Source organism: Chelon labrosus, assembly GCF_963514085.1.
Source record: "Chelon labrosus genome assembly, chromosome: 10".
NCBI classification, from domain to species: domain Eukaryota; kingdom Metazoa; phylum Chordata; class Actinopteri; order Mugiliformes; family Mugilidae; genus Chelon; species Chelon labrosus.
Window position 1 is genome coordinate 20,365,758 of NC_140360.1, and position 14,932 is coordinate 20,380,689.

At 43.1% G+C, this 14,932-nt stretch overlaps 1 protein-coding gene across 1 annotated transcript in view; it reads right to left on the bottom strand.

The window, feature by feature from the left end:
• Nucleotides 1-14,932, bottom strand: part of magixb (MAGI family member, X-linked b) — a gene marked incomplete at its 5' end in the record, with an annotated part of 33,086 nt that overhangs the window by 17,165 nt on the left and 989 nt on the right. Inside the window, 2 exons of the mRNA XM_084552736.1 lie at nt 4,720-4,836; nt 6,585-6,874. Coding sequence (XP_084408862.1) covers nt 4,720-4,836; nt 6,585-6,874 — 407 coding nt within the window. The remainder of the gene's footprint in view (nt 1-4,719; nt 4,837-6,584; nt 6,875-14,932) is intronic.

Consider the following 14,932-nt stretch of genomic DNA (forward strand, 5'->3'; position numbering starts at 1 on the left):
ATTTCCCTTGTGGATGAATAAAGTTGATCTAAGTCTAAGTCTAAGTCTAAAGTTTATCTAAGTCTAAGTCTAAGTCTAAAGGGACCTGTTTAAACACAGCACTTCCATCTTGTTAAGAAAATCAGCCTCAGATCAACAGAGCTTCCACCCACAAACCAAAATTTGCCCTTCAGTATGAAGAGCACAATGATGACAATGGGCATTTACCAAGGCCTCTTTATTATGAACAGATCGATAAGAACAGAATTAAACATTAATGAGGCGCTGGGAAAGTCTTAAAGTCGTTCTATCACCATTGTGAAGATGGAGCACTCAGATGATCAATGGTCTGTCATCATAATTGATTCACATTGACCTTGGCCTGGAAGAAGCAGCAAGTCCAAACATCTTGCTCTATTACAGGAGCCAAAACAAAGTGTTTGACTGCAGATCTCCAAACACATGTACAGGCATGTGGTGCGAAATCTATCACATCTCTGTATTTCTCATTAAGTGAAATCTAGCAGTCATTTCCATTTGCGAATTGAACTGTAAGTCGCTCATTCTGACCTTCAGATGAGTCATTTCTTTCCCAAGACAAAAATCACACCAAACTCAAACTAAGGACAAATCTCCCGTCCTTCTCTTGGAAGACCACATGTGATGTAAGTATGTGGGGCCAGGAGGAGAGACTCACACCCAGCTACCCTATAAAACCCATGATTAATGCACTGCTGTCCTGGGAGCAGCTCTCCCAGCCACAATGACACATGCAGCACTGCACAGAGCACGCACACAAACACACACAGTGAGCACTCTCACACACACACGCACCCCGCAGCCAACTCACACATGTGGACACACAAACACAAAGGACTGAACACCAAACATTAGAGAGCATGAGGCACCTCCATCAGTCTGACCTATTCTTTCTTTAGAACAAAGTGTGTTTAATGTGCAGAATGTGTCCCGGTCAGCCACAGAAAATGATGCACTAGGCTCTGATTTTGTGCCAGAAGAACAGCAGTTGTAATGCTTGATTTATTTTTTATATACACCGAACAAGCATAACATTATGACTACCGTCCTAATATTGTGTAGCTGTGGGCTTCATGTGGTGTCTGGAAACACAGTGTTGCTAGTGGGGGCCTTTGAGTCCTATGGGTTGAGGGGAGAGGCCTCTGTGGATCATCCCACAGATACTTGATCACTTTGGGATCTAGTGAATTTGGAGGCCAGGTCAACACCTTGTGCTGGTCTTCATGTCTTTTTTTTTTTTTTACTTATGCCTAAACTGTTTTTGTGTGTATTCCTGTGTCAGGCTGCATCCTGCTGGGGATGGCTGCTGCCATCAAGGAGTGTCATTGCTATGGGGTGGGGGTATCTGGTCTGGTCTAGGTGGGTGCTACATGTCTAAGTAACATCCACATGAATGCCAGGTCCAAAAGTGTCCCAGCAGAACATTGAATTGTCACAAGATGGTCAGGGTTATTCACTTCTCCTGTCAGTGGTCATAATGTTATGCCTGATCGGTGTATATCCACATGTTTGAGTTTTCCATTGTCGCTCTCTATAATCTCTAAGTTTGACCCTCTTTTTCCATCTTATTATAAAGCTGTGCCCAGCTTTTTAAAGAGGATAAGAAGGGCTGACTGAACTGACTTGCCAATGTTAAAGTCTGCACCGACTCCATCTGCTGATTCTTCTACTGGTATTAGTCCAGCCCTTTTTTCAGTTAATGCCATTCTCTACAATGGCAGTAGGAGCCACATCTGGTCTCCGTAAACGCCTCAAATTTGTACTAACTTATAGGAAATTAGAGGTCTTTGTCTAATTAAAGATCTGATCGCAAATCGCCTGATGACACCAGACGTGTGTGTGTGTAATTCTTCTCCTCCCCTCAGGACACACGGTAACTCTCCAGCTGATGCGGAGCGAGGCAAGGATTCATTATCTATGCACCCTCCTCGGAGATATATATGACATGTCAGCGGGGAGACAGGATGGATTATTGACATCTTCTTCTTCCCCGCCTGTCCCTGTAGGCGCCGTGCACTGATCCCCCGGGACAGGGCCGGGTGAGGGAGGGATTGGAGAGGTAATTACACAGAAGTCCGTATCAACACCCAGAGAGAGCTGTCTGTCAAGATCACTGCACACAAATAGCTAACAATGAATCCTGCAGTTGAAAAGGCCACAGACAGTATGCCTGACATGGCGGAGCGAGCATATTAGAATAACTAAATGATGATGTTTCTTATCTCTGACTCACTCTGAAGACAATTAAGAAAGTCTTTTGTGGAGGAAACAGAGCCTTGATACCATGACATTGGCTCTGAATCATCCAAGGGCACATGTACAAATGGTTATATGGCAAATATGGATGGGAAAGTTGTGGAGCATAATGTGAAGTCTGCAAACCCTGAACAGTGAACAAAATTGTACGATTAAAAAAAGACAAGGAAGGAAAATTCACACACAGAAAATATGGGTTATGAAAAATGATTTGCTTTAAAGGGACTAAACACAAAGTATGCCGCTCGTTGTTGAGCATATACAGCACCCGCTGACACAAAAGCTACACAGCGAGCATCCGGTCTTCTGCAGTACGAGGACACAGGTCCATTAGACCGCAGCCATCCCCTCCTCCACTTTGGCACCGACAGACATTTGCTTTTAATTTAATTCCCCCTCTAGATTATTGATACAGTAGCCTGCATTCACTTAATTCTGTCATTCATTTCCATTTTTATGCACTGCCCCCCTGACTGAGCCTTTGTAATATTATTTCTTGCATCAGTGCCAGCTCCAGTATCAGAGATCACTGTCTCATCAAAGGGATTCCAGGAGTGAAATACGCTCTAAATAGCACAGCGGCACTAAGCCACAGTTTCATGGAAATAAATAGCATCTAAATGAAAAAAAATAAATAAATAAATGGAAAAAAAAACAGAGACCTCATCTCAAAAACATTTTTAAAAAATTCACACTGAAGCTAACTGATGAAAATACTATGTGACTGATAGATGGAATTATGTACAAAACAACAAACCACAACGGTCAAGAAAGAGAGCAAGATGAACATACATATGGTCCTGAAGGGGGCCACAATGAGCCACCGATGAAAACTCCTCAGCTTTATGTTCCTGTTAAACTTCTTCTCTTAAGCCTCCATGAAAGAAAAACAATAAAAGGAAGAAAATGTGCCTTCTTTCTATAGAAACAACATGCAATGGTTTCCGAGCAGTCTTGGGATCAAGCAAGCAGGCGCGTGTTGGTATCAGCACGAGAACAACAGCATCTTACAGTGTCATCTTCAGTAGATCAGGGGATTACACAGCCAGGGGCTGAGCCTGCCTTGTTGTCACTCTTAGTAAAATAAAGCACTCAGAGATGGGGAGTAGTTTGCAAAGTTTGGCACCACTGGCAGGGGAAGGCCGGACTGCTACATGTAATTTGGCACAATATCACATCATCGAATTAAATCCATACACTGTTTCCTTAGAAACACGCTCATCAGATTTTATATATAACAGTCCCATCCAATTTACAAAATAGCTGAAAGCAATAATGTTAATTTGGGCGATCCAGCCCCTGAGCAGCAGCTTAATTCACAATTAAACTATAATGTGATTATGCATGTTTTATCCTGAGAGAGACGGCGTCTTCTCTCTTACACACTCCTTGACTTTAGCTCCATGTTCTGTCAGTGAGCGTGGTTTGTAGCGTGGTGGCAGACTGTCCAACATGACCTACTTCCTGGACTAAAGGAGAGATTAGCAACAACTCTACACTACCATGGGAAGGTTAAGACTATAGACGGACTGGGTGGTCTCTATCGTCTATACCACCGCTCGGAGCAAGAGAGAAAAACAGACACAATACGAGCTAAAAAATTATGACAAAAATACAGATCTCCTCTCAGAAAACTCCTCAGCTGTTGTGTCCTCTAGCAGTTTCCACTGACGTCACACTATAGAGGATTAAGACAGCAACAGATGTACTACAACTAGCTGCCTTTGGCTGCCATTGTGCTTGATTTTATTCATGAGAACCAAATGAAACGGCCTGTGCAGACCAGGCATTGTTTTTCAGCAGATCATAAAATTTTTTTTAAAAAGACAGAGAACCTGTTTAACACAACTAACGTTACATAAATCCCCATCTTTTCACCACCCAAACAAACAGCCTGGAGCTCAGGGGTGAAAACTGTAAGCGGGAGACACCCACTGAGGATAAACCCAATGTTGTGACAATACAGACTGCTGCTATGGAAATGTCCAAACTGATTACACTTTTCACCGTCAACATTTTCTGTCCCACAGAAACTTGATTTAAGATTTTATTCATGTAACCAAGCACTCCTGGTACGCTGGGTTTTTATTATCATTATATTAAATGAAATCACCCCCTGTGCTAGCATACATTTACACAAGGAAGTGTGGGAAAATGTTCTGCAGGCTTAAATGCCAATTAACACCAAGCTATTCACATGGCAGCAGCCATGAGATGTGTTATCGAGAAATTAATGAGGCTGGTAAAAAACAAAAGAGATACACTGTGCCCGGGTATATTAATGTTATGAGCCTGGTGAAAATAAACTTAACATCAAGATTAAAATATACAGTACATGACAGGACCAGTGTCTGCAAAGGAGACTTAGAGGGCATGAACCTGCGTGAGATAGAGTACACATAGAGTATATTAAAGGCAGGAAAAACAAAACAAAAAATGACTTACAGGGTACAGCACGGAGGTAGAGGTTCTCTCTGATGACCTGCTGAAGTTGGCTGTCCACTGAGCCGGGTGTGAAGCACTTACTCAGATACAACCTGAGATCCTTACACAATGTGGAGCCTGAGGGAAGGGCAAAGAAAACATGACATATGATATATGTTTAAATTTATCTAATCTTCACTCCTGCCTGGCTTGATTTAACACATTACTTTACAGCCTAGACTTCCACAGTCACACCTCCTGATCCCTCTATATCACCTCACGTAGATCCTGACTATGAAATGTGTTTCCTCAAGTCCCTCGTGCATACAGCAGCCTACTGAGGTTAACTGCTCCAGACACAACGGTTGAAGCTGTCACCAGCGGAGGCAGAGCTGATCACCGGGGCTCAGTTTCCTCTCTCTGATCTCTTAATATCATCTCGAGTGCTTTACGGCCTCTGATGACAGGCCACTTGCTGTTATGGATGAGCTGAGCACATCTCCAGCTTGTCAGTCTGACAGACGACCGCTTTGTTGGAGCCTCCCCTGAAGGCTGACGCCCAGTCACCCGCACCCCCTACCCCTGCCGTCTGTTATAGAGGTTCTGCCCGGTAGCAGACTGAATTTGCTGTGCGCTATTAAAAAAAAAAAGTCACAGTGGTATAACTTTATTAGTGGAGGCAGCCAGCTGCATGCATGTATGACTGGTCACATATGGCGGCTGCCTATAAAGGGAAATGAATCTAGCCTGCTGCCTTTTGGGAAAAATTATGAGCTTTTGTTCATCCCGTTATGAAACAGCTGCTTTTTTCTAGTCTGTTGAAGAGCAAAATTCAGACCTGAACATTCATTTGTCAGTGTTTGGATTTTATAGCAAATCTGAAATCCCTTGAACATTCTGCAGACATCTGTCAGATGTCAAAGATAATAGCAATGCAAAGGTCGCTGTCGTAAAAACTACTGAATAAAATGTAACATTCGGCACAACATCTCGACTCTTTGTTTTTGTTCCCCAGCAATTCTGCTAAAACCTTTAAAGTGCTTTGTGCCTCTGGAGAATGTGTCCCAGTGTCCTGTATCTGAAGGCTGGAGCGGAGGGAGCTGTAGTAGTAGTAGCAGGAATAGAGGAGGAAAAGGAGGTGTGGTACAGCAACCCAGAGCATCAGCTCATCCATCACTGTCCACGCCGCATGCAGTCAGGCTGCTCAGAGACGACCGGGCAGACTTCAGAAATGATAATGGATCTAGGAGTGGCAGTGGGGACGAGGAGCAAAGGTCCCCATTTACACCCCTGTGGCCAAATCAGCTATCAATCTCTCTACCAAGGCCATCGGGAGCCACAGTCAGGTGACACTCCGGTGACATATTGCCCTGTTCCAAGCCAACAAAGATAACCGTTTCCCCAGACCCCTGTTCTCAACACCAAGGCCCCTCGTGGGTGACAGACAACTATATCGCCACACTCTTGTCATGGGTCATCAGCAATTTCGACCTGCTACCCACATATTGACCAATCGCCTTGACAAACCCAGACTAAATGACGGGCACAAATCAGCATCAGAATGTCCCATGCTGCAGATTTGGCTTGAGAGAGCCAGGGGAGGGTTATTGAGCGCAGTTATTATGGATGACAGCTTGGACACCAGTGTGACAGATTGTTTGTGTGGCGTCCGATGAAGCAAGCGCAATCGTGTGCAAGATAAACAGCAACAAGTAAAACTGCCTGCAGTGTCAGTGAGAGGACTGATGCAGCATTGGAGGCCTTAGCAGAAGGAAGGCACACCTATGTTCACACCTTTTCTTGCCTGTGAGGTGATATTTTTTTTCTAAACACTAAAACACGGAGCTGCAGACTAATTGATTGGCATCTGTGTTTGTGAGTCATACCTGGTGACACAGTTTTGATACGGATAGGATGTGGGCAAGAGCTGAGGACGCCACGAACATCTCCTAGTGTCATCCCCAACACCGGCGTTCCCCCAATCTCTAGGATGATATCACCCACTGTGAGGACGCCGCCCGGAGCCGACGTGACAAAAGGAAACTCTCCATAATCTGCTCCTCCACCGACGGAGATCCCCAGCTCCCCCGACGCGCCGAGCAAGGGGACGAAGCTGTCCTGCACCTTGGAGCGCCAGTGCAGCTTCTTCACCGCTGTCTTAGACATGGCAAATGAGCTGGGGAGGAAAAAGAAACAGGAGCGGAAGGTGTGACACAGCAGAAAGAAAGAAAAAAAAAAAAAACGTCAACAAGCGAGGGAAATATCCCGCGGCTTGTATAACCTTTGTCAACTGTTGACGTCTACAGTCTGGAGAGTTGCAGGGTTTCAGTTCTGAAGGAACAAACTATTCCGGCTTCATATCTTTTCTCAGAGAAGATGATGGCTTGAAAGTCTGGAGCATGGGAACTCTGCGTCTGTTGTATGCAAACATACTGAGAGACATGACCGTCCAACCAAAAGAACCATAGACTATCCCTCATGCTCGTTGTGCTTGCTGCAGGCTGACGTTTACATGTAAACACAGAAGTTAGTGCACATTCCAGCACATCTACAGTCACATGGGAAAAGCATGTTTGCGTGGGTTAGAGGCACAAGCCATTGAACGCACACACGTTTTGACAGGTAAACTAACATCCTGCAGAACAAATACTTCTACATCTACAGTGATGCATGAGACTTTCGCACAAATATAGATTCTAAAGATTTTTCTGGACAATGAATGATTACCCCATTTGTTGCACACTCTGGACGGATCCTCCGATTGTCTGGTTCAGACACCGACATGCTTTGTGTACTAATGGCAGCTGGTCGCGGTTAAGGTGAGAAGTCTTAAGGCGAAGCTGTTCTGAAAATAATGTGTTTTGTGGCAACTTGCTTCCCGGAGAGCAGCTGTGTGTGTGTGTGTGTGTGTTTGCTGAGGATGTAGCTGACACGGTGAAGATTTGTTTGAGTCGTCCGTGATGTGACAGCTGAGAATCCGGAGAACAGACAATGCTCCTGTGATGTTATCAGAGCAGCACTGTCACCTCAGCGCACAGGAACACACAGGGAGGGAGATCAAAATCAAAAAGATGAAACAAAACATGTAGAATCAATGACAACAAAGACTTGTATGTAGGGAGTTCTTTGAATTTTTTTGGGGGAAAAAAATCTCTTTTTTATTCTTTGCGATGTTACAAGAAGATTGACACCATTCTCAGATCTGTCAGTTCAATAAGAGGCTGGAGCTGGGAGACAGTTAGCTTAGCATTAAGACTGTAAGCCAGGAAAGCGGGAGGAGGTCCAAATCTAGCAAAATCCATCTACAGGTCCCCCTGATGCTTACAAAATAAAACATATATTGTTGCAGTTTACATAGGTTTCTGTCCAACAAATTATCACACCTGGACAGAGAATATTTCTGCACATAACAGACCATAAAAGTGCCGTTTAGCACTTCTACATTTTGGTTTTGTTCCAAACAAATTAGGCATATACTATGTATTACACCAAAGCTTTAAAGGTGCTGTTAGGCTCATGGTTAGAGTTTCCCCCTATGCTAAGCTAAGCTGTTTGATTCTGGGCTCAAGCATCATTAAAATTAGCGTAGCGAGAAACGGTGTCGTCAATCTTCTCATCTCACTCTTTGTAAGAAAGCTATTTTTTTACTGATTTGCACTAAAGCAAACTTGCTTAAATACAATATTCGAAATGGACAAGACAGAGGCTCAGTCCCAGTGTGACTGGGAGATTAGCAATTACACATCACCAAGATGCAATCCTCTTAAATGACTGTGCGACTGTGGTGACCCTCGGCTGGGAGGGGATAGCACACCCTGAGTGAAACACCAAGCCCTATAACAGGAGCCCCCCTTGGGTCCTCTGGCCCAGCAGATCTAATAAAACCGCTTTAAAGAGTGAGAGACGGACAGGATATATCTAATCCTTTCCACTTGAGTGGCCATTCCTCTGGCAGATCTGACAGAGATCCTCTTCCTTCCAAAGAAGTGAGGTCCCTGGTGGTTTATTTCTGCAGAAATGGACGATCGAGAAAGAAAGGAGGTAGGGGGTGCAGCAAGATTCAAATATAAAAAGCAGAACCGTGTCACGGTGAAATACAGATGGAGTGTTTGTGTTTTTGTCTTGCTCTCAGAGCGTAATAGGAGAGGAGCAAAAAAAGGGAAGTACAGAGGTCAGATAGAGATCGAGAGGCGCCACACAGCCTGAGGTTGGCATGGGACTCGCTTGTTTGACCTTGCAGGGCTTGAGCTCAGGCGGCATGAGTCAAAATTAGCAAAACAACGCAGACAACCCAAAAACACACAAGTTGTATCTCAGTCTTTGTCTATGGAAATATCTGTCACTGTTGTTCCACCGCATTTAAATAAAACAAAATCACACAAGCAGTGCTATTTACACCACTTATTTCAGGGTGAAATTATGTTTATCACTTCCTCCTTGCCAAACAGAGCCCCCAGTCCCTCTCCCTCTACCCTACTGTGAAACCTTCTGCAGCAACATTGTCGACCTGCTTACCAAAAGCCAGCCAGCCATCCGCCCACACAGAAAACACTTAATGCTGTGTACGAAAATACAAACAAAAGCAACTTTTTTCCATCTAATCATACGCAAACCGATTCCCATGTGCATCAGTCCTGAATAATCATTCTTTAAGCCGCTGGTCTCTTCATGCTTTATCTAAAGATTTCTCCGAACTTCTCAGCGGTAAAGATTAAAAAGCTAAAAATAAAACAACTGATGCGTTTGGAGCATTATCCAGTCGGAACTGCACAGTTGCATTGTGCATCTGCTTAACACACGTAGAGGGAGAGTGTGTCGCCCGAGATGTGGCTGTTGTTTTGACCTCCCGCGTCTGACGGGGGTTTAATGAGCCACAGCCTGTCAGGTCCGCAGAAGCCTGGACTCGTCCCGCTGCAGACACACACTGACACTGCTTTGCTCTCTCCCTGCTGTTGCTGTTGACGCCACGGTACAAACAGGCCCTGCACACCCATCGTACCGTGGCCATTAAAAACACAGCGGTAGGTTGCCATCAAGGCTGGGGATGGACTTACTGCATATGCAAAGTGATCTTATCATATTGGGCAGCCATGTGATTTAGCGGAGTAGTCAGTAATTTGCAGGGAATACTGTTTTGAATGTAATGATACCTTGTGTAAATAAACCAAATGTGAACTGTCATGTGCAATTTATTTAATTTAAAGGTGCAATAAAACAATGATTGAATGAAATAGTGACGTCTTATTTAAAACAAGACTAAAGGTCTACAGCTGTGCTAGCTGCCTATACTACGGCACAACACTGGTTTCTGCTAAATGCTACCATCAACATGCTAAAATTCTCACAATTGTAAATATGTTAATATTAGCATGTCCAGTGTTATAACATGATCACCATCTAATTGTAGCTTTGCAAATTATCAATGAATAAAAGAAAGTGATGGCAACTTACGTGCCACTTGTTTTGCAGGTACGTGGCATTAGCCCAAGTATTGGATGAATTGAGGGGAACATGAATGTGCGCACTAAATTTGAATCATGAAGGACAGCGGGATTTATCTGCATCTGATAGCTGTTGAGATACTACAGTCTGCACCAAAGTCGTGGACAGGCCGATGCTGCCAACCCCAGAGCCATGACCAAAAACAACATACACTGTATAATGCTTCGGGTGACTTATATAGTGTCCACAGTATCACAACATCCAGATTCAAGGATATCTAACACTATAAAAAGCTGCTCTATTGAGATTTGTGACCTTTAGGTCAGAAAAGAGCTGACCAATACATATCCTGTTTCACTGACTTCCTCTCTTCAGCGACCTGCTCGGGATCTCTAAGGCTTGCAGCCCTGGCCTTCCAGTGTAATTTCAGACCACAGCAATCTGTCAATGGCAAAACACAAATCCTCTTGACTTGGGGGCTTTTCTTAGAGGTCGTTTTTTTTTATTATTTCTCCGCTATATGTGTTTATTTTAAGAGCATAAAGTATTTGCTAGAGGCTATTATGACTCAGTGTATAGTAAAAACATCTGCTCCACACACATGCTTTTCTGAGAATGACTATTCGCCCTGAACTTCGTGAACGCTCATGCCTGTATTATCCAGAGAAAATTCAATGCTCTTACTTAATTAACCACAATTATTAATTTTTCCACTAAAAGAGTACCTTAATTTAAGCTTCATCTTAACGAAGTTAACAGCTCGATTGCTAAGTAATAATAATAAGTAATAATAGCTTATGGTGCAGCGGTGTTAATGCTAAAATTTCAGGTCCCACACAATTAAATTCTTCCCAGTGATTAGTCCAAAGAAACTGTGCGGCTGTTTTACCCTGACAGCCTGGAGTCATGAGCGGGAATATCTTTATTACAGGACAAATTAACCAAGCGGTTATTTCAGGTTGGATCTCGAGGGTTTTAATTTATTAAAGTTACAGAGATGAGCTTTGCCACGGAGCTCAATAATTCAAAGTCAACTTGAAGCAACGAAGCAAGGACAAGAGGGAATAGAACTTGACGGTGGGCCGCAGAATGTCTTGAAAGACCTTCAGGAATAAAAAGGTTGTAAGCAAAGCACATCAATTAAGACGAATGAATAATTGAGTTTCCAGGTAAAACACAGCTTTGAAAAGGACAAGAAAACAACAACAGCTTGTCTCAACAGATTTCCCCAGCAAGATGGACAGACATATAAAACAGCACTTAAAAATAGTTCCTTTAAGAACACAACTCTTAGCAATGAATTTAACCTTCATTTTGCAGCTCAACACCTTTTCCAATATTCTCCTTTTTCTGAGTGTGGCTTTGTGGTGAAAGCAGCGACTGTCAGCTCTCGTGATCCTCCACATGTTCCTGATGCCTATCTAGATGCCGGCCCTCATCCCCATCAAAGCCGTCTCTCAGCTTGTGATCTCTGTCTGACATAATCGGCTATGACCACAGCAGCAGAGTTTGGTAAACTTCTGAAAAGACGGGAAACTTTTAACGCGATCGGCTTTTGCCGTGAGACGTTGCTCTAATCAAACTCCAGACAAAGTCTGATTGTCTGAATGTAAATGTTCATGCTACTGGATTGTTTGTCTGCGCCGTACGTGCAGAAGAATTGGTATATGCTCATGAAAGCTTCTGCTGAATTGACTCGGCGGAGCCAGGCATGCACTGCTGCCCGCATTTTGTTTCCGCTCTAAATGAAGTCCATGCTAATGAAATTAGCCTGTTCAATTAGCTCAGCTAGAATGCTCTATTTATGCAAGCTTAGTTGGTATTTTAAACATGTTCACTGAAAGTTCAAGACAGCAAATAGTTGTCTTTCCTAAATGTGAATTTTGGTGGATATTGATGGACTGACTGCGTGTTTTGTCAGCTAGAATGTGATGGGCATCACAAAGAGCTCCATTTGTCTGCGCCTCTGCAAATGCCGGCAGCGAATAGACAAACAAAAGAAACAATCGAGATTCTTTAAAAGTCTGCATCAGTACGGATGACTGTTACATAATACTGACCAAGCTCACTCCAAGGGTCGAAGGGATCATCAATACACTGTGTATGAACAATACTTGAGTAGAAACAAGTGATTGATATTGTTTCTGATTAGATGATGCACTGTAACTGATAATACAAGATTATAATATATTTTGTAAAATTCAGGTTTCACGAGTTTGCTGCAATTCTGTTTTTAGATCAGTAAATTAAATTATACAGATGCAACTAATGATTGTTTTCATTATCACTTAATCAGCTGATCATGTTAAAGCTTTAAAATCTCAAAAAGACCTATCAATCAATAGTGTCCAAAACCCAAAGATAGTTAGACATGATACATATAAAGTAATTGCTGACTACCTCAGTGATGACTGATCTATTGACTATTCGACTAATCATCTCAGGAGGTTTTGGTCTGTTTATCTACAAATTAGAAATGACACAACCAAAGATTGTTGATTTGTAATTTTTTTTTTTTAAACTTACTATATTACTATTATACTACTGAAATTCAGTTTTTCAGTAATATGAATAATTAAATATAATTAATCATCATTAATCATTTAATTAGCAGTGAAATATTTGTAAAAAGACTTTTTTTTTTTATGGTAAACCACAACACCAGCTGCACCTAATGATGATTTTTAGACTTTTTAGGTTAGGTCTAGAACTTGTCACCTTGTGGAAAAATTAAGAAATTATGACTTCTTAAATCAAAGTAGACAAAGAGAACCAGCAAATATTCACAAATGAAAACATACTAAATTAATCTGCTCAGCTCAAACATTCAATTTTCAGAATAAGCTTTAATGCCACTTTTCCACCAGTGGTGTTAAAAACTGAAATTACGTCACGGTTATCTTGTCTGTGTTTGCTACTGTAGAATTAAATCAGGGCCAGGTGAAGAAAACAAACTCTGAACCCATCCCACACGTCGAACACTAAGCCCGCGGCTTCACTTTAACCTGCGGTGAAGCACACTGCTCCTTAATCTTACAGCATATTCCCATGGGTGGTGTGGGAGGTCAGTCAAGTAAAGCATCTTAAATAACCAGTGACCTTAAATTCATCAGGGCTGATAGGATGGTGTGGTGGCAGACGGATGGAAAAATGTACAGGAGAATTCTCCCGGCTCCGACTTTATCGTCTTATCCGGCCCTCGCGCCCTGACCTCTCTGTCCACCAAACTGTGCAAGCAACATGGGGTGTACTAAACCTCCCTGATGCTCACTCCCTTTCAAATCTAGGGCACGGGAGTACTCAACACAAAACAGACAGCAGTGGCAGATTTAAAAATAAAAGATTAAATGCTTGTCGGTTGAAAAACACTAAATATCTCCCTCTCATGCACGGAAACATTTTACTCTCTTACAATGTAAAGTTAATACACAAAAAGCTGATAAGAATACGTGAAATGAAAAGTACATTCTCTGCACGCCATCAGTAATTCCAAATCTACAACAGAGCTTGATTTTTATTAAACTATTATTAAAGCGGCTAACGTGCTGACAACGAAAAGGGACTTAGTATGAGATTAAAGCAAAGTTGGCGATCCGAGTGACACCCGTAAACACACACATACCTGACAGGATAACAGCAGCTCAGTGATGTTCCCCTTGGGGAAACTGTATATTTAGAGTCAAGATCAAGGTCAAGGCAGGGGGCACGTGAGTGGTGCACGTTGTGTTGTGTACTCTCTGCTCTTCTGAGGAACACCACTGTGACAACAGGTCCTCTTTTACTCAATATGCCAGGGAGCATTACACCCCTCACTGAGATCGCAGATGAGCTCTCATCAGGAAGAGGGAGCAGTTTAATTAAACGGAGCAGATCTGCTCCTCTGTGATGATGGATAAGAGAGACAGTGAAGGAAAAGCAGACAGAAATTAGGAAAATGTAAGCGGGGTGGGGGGGGTACAGAAAATAGAGCCGGAGCCAGTCTGAGAGGAAAATGGAAGGAGACAGAGTCAACACAGAGAAGGGTGTGGTAACCTTAAGAAAGAGTGGCTGAAATCATAATAACAAAATGAATAATGCATAAGGAAATGGAGGGAAGGTTCAGTTCACTATAATGAGCGTTTTTGTGAGGTCGCAGTTTTGTAACCTAAGCAGGCCTTCGAGTGTGTGTCTGTGTGCGCGCTCCTTCAGTTTGTGTGTGTATGTGTGGAAGAGAGATACTGCTGATTCAGTAGGGATGGATGAAGGTGACCCTCGCCTGCTCCTGCTGCCTGTCTCACCACCTGATATTGATCCCAGTTGTCCAACTCAGATCTGACTCAAGGATACACGGGATTCATTGCCGTCTTGACATTTCAAATATGGCACTGTGTAAATTTTAACTCAACACACTATCATTGATTAGTTATTGATCTGCTACCTCAGAGAGAGTCTAACACAGCTTAGCCGAGCCAAACTGAATCTCAGCGTGTACAGTCACGAACGTGAGCAGCGGCTGCAGCATGGGTCTGTTGTTGTTGATATTTCATATCAGACCGCACATGAAGTGTTGAGAACTGAGAATAGGGCAGGCTACAACTGCAGAATTCAAATGCAGTGGCTGGGAGCAAAGGTTTGGACCACAGATGGGAGAATGTGCCTGCGTAGCCCTGCCCTGTCAAGGGTAAACTGCCTCGTACACGCACACGAGGCCCACACACACACATCCGCACTTTGTTTTCACCACACCTTAAAACAGCGGCATGAATATGCATGATGCCGAAGGACACAGGAGGTACATAATTAGACAATCAAC